Source organism: Emys orbicularis, chromosome 12 (genome assembly GCF_028017835.1).
Source record: "Emys orbicularis isolate rEmyOrb1 chromosome 12, rEmyOrb1.hap1, whole genome shotgun sequence".
Lineage (NCBI taxonomy): Eukaryota > Metazoa > Chordata > Testudines > Emydidae > Emys > Emys orbicularis.
Window position 1 is genome coordinate 41,671,043 of NC_088694.1, and position 1,916 is coordinate 41,672,958.

At 48.7% G+C, this 1,916-nt stretch overlaps 1 protein-coding gene across 1 annotated transcript; it reads right to left on the reverse strand.

Moving 5' to 3' along the window:
- Positions 1 to 543: 543 nt before the first annotated feature.
- Positions 544 to 1,242, reverse strand: LOC135886209 (olfactory receptor 5AN6-like). Its single transcript, XM_065414050.1, has one exon. It carries the CDS (start codon positions 1,186 to 1,188, stop codon positions 544 to 546), a length of 645 nt encoding a protein of 214 aa, XP_065270122.1. The 5' UTR covers positions 1,189 to 1,242.
- Between the last annotated feature and the right edge of the window lie 674 nt (positions 1,243 to 1,916).

Genomic DNA, 1,916 nt, shown 5'->3' on the forward strand with positions numbered 1-1,916 from the left:
GGAGATGCCACTGGGTGGTTAGGTATCTAAAACACTCACCATTGCCCAAGTCCCTTGGTGAATCTGTGCCCGAGTCTCTCTGTGCCTCAGTTTCCAAATGGTGCAATGTGAATAATACCTCTCTGTGGCATTATGAGCATAAACACTTTGCAGACTGGGAGACATTCCCATGCTACAATCATGTGGCCCATAAAAGTACTTTAGAGTGCTAGATTAGTAAAATTGAAAATTTTATCCTTAATGTGGGGTTTTGAATGGCATTTCCTAGGGATTTCTACAAAGAAAATACATATCTCAATTGTTACATGTAACAGAAACAATTCCCCACATCTAACACCAGCAGGCTTTGAACCCAGGACTGTCTAATCCACTACACAGCCCTCTACCACTTGAACTAGAAGAGGAAGTTAGCACCTTACTGGTAGCTGTTAAACTCTAGTACTTCGAAGTCTCACCATGCTATATGCTAGCAGAAAACCTGAGCAGTCAGCTATTGACACCTCTCTGCTTCTTTATTATACATTCAACATCATGGTGTTTGGGTTACTTGGGAGCTGAGTGGTTCTTTACCCCCAGTAGTCTCCTCAGAACTGCCTTCACCTCCTTGTTTTTCAGGCTGTAGATGAGGGGATTTAACATGGGCGTTAAGATGCTGTACTGGATGGACACCAGGCCATCCAGCACCACCGAGGAGGCCGAATTGGGTCTGAAATACCTAAACAAGCCTGTCCCGTAGAATAAACCCACCACAATGAGGTGGGAGCTGCAGGTGGAGAAGGCTTTATGCCTGCCCTCCGCAGAGCGTATCCTCAGGATGGTGGTGAGGATATGAATGTAGGAGTCCAGGGTAAGGGAGAATGAGACCAGACCTATCATCAGAGCAGAGGTGAGAAACACCATATCGCTAGTGAAGGTCTCAGAGCAGGACAGAGCCACCAAGGAGGGGAGCTCACAACTGAAATGGTTGATTGTGTTAGGCCCACACAAATGTAAGGCCGACAGAGGGAGCGTGTTGATGAGGGCATACAAAGATCCAATCAGCCATGCACCGGCCACCAGCTGACTGCAGACGCGTTTGCTCATTGTCCTCATATAATGCAACGGGTTGCAAATGGCAGCATATCGGTCATAAGCCATCGCTGAGAGAATGAAAACCTCACTACACCCCGACAGGAGGCGGAAGAACATCTGGGCAAAGCAGCTGCTGACAGAAATTGTTTTCCGCTCTGATAGGAGGGTCTCCAGCATCTTAGGGTATGTCTACACTGCCGCGCTAGTTCGGCGGCTGGGGATCGAAGTTCCGGGTTCGATTTATTGCGTCTGGTGTGGACGCGATAAATCGAACCAGGAAGTGCTCGCCGTCGACTGCGGTACTCCAGCTAGACGAGAGGAGTACCGCGGAGTCGACGGGGGAGCCTGCCTGCCGCGTGTGGACCGCGTCTGAACCGCGGTAAGTTCGAAGTAAGGTATGTCGAATTCAGCTACGTTATTCACGTAGCTGAATTTGCGTACCTTACTTCGACTTGGGGGGTAAGTGTAGACCAAGCCTTAGACACCGTTACTGAGCAGAAGCAGATATCTGAGAAGTATAAATGGGAGAGGAGGAAATACATGGGGGTGCCCAGGTGGGGATCAGCCCTTCTCACCAACATGATGGACACATTGCCCCCTAGCGTGGTCAGGTAAATAACTAGGAACACCAGGAAGAGGAAAGTCTGGAGCTGCGGATCACTGGGAAGTCCCAGGAAAATAAACTTGGTCACCGTTGTCTGGTTTGCCATGGACATTTATTCAGCCAAAACTGTGACCTGTAAGAACAGAAAGAAATAATAGAATCATAGAACTGGAAGGGACCTCATCTAGTCCAGTCCCCTGCACTCAAGTTTTATCTAGACCACCCCTGACAGGTGTTTGTC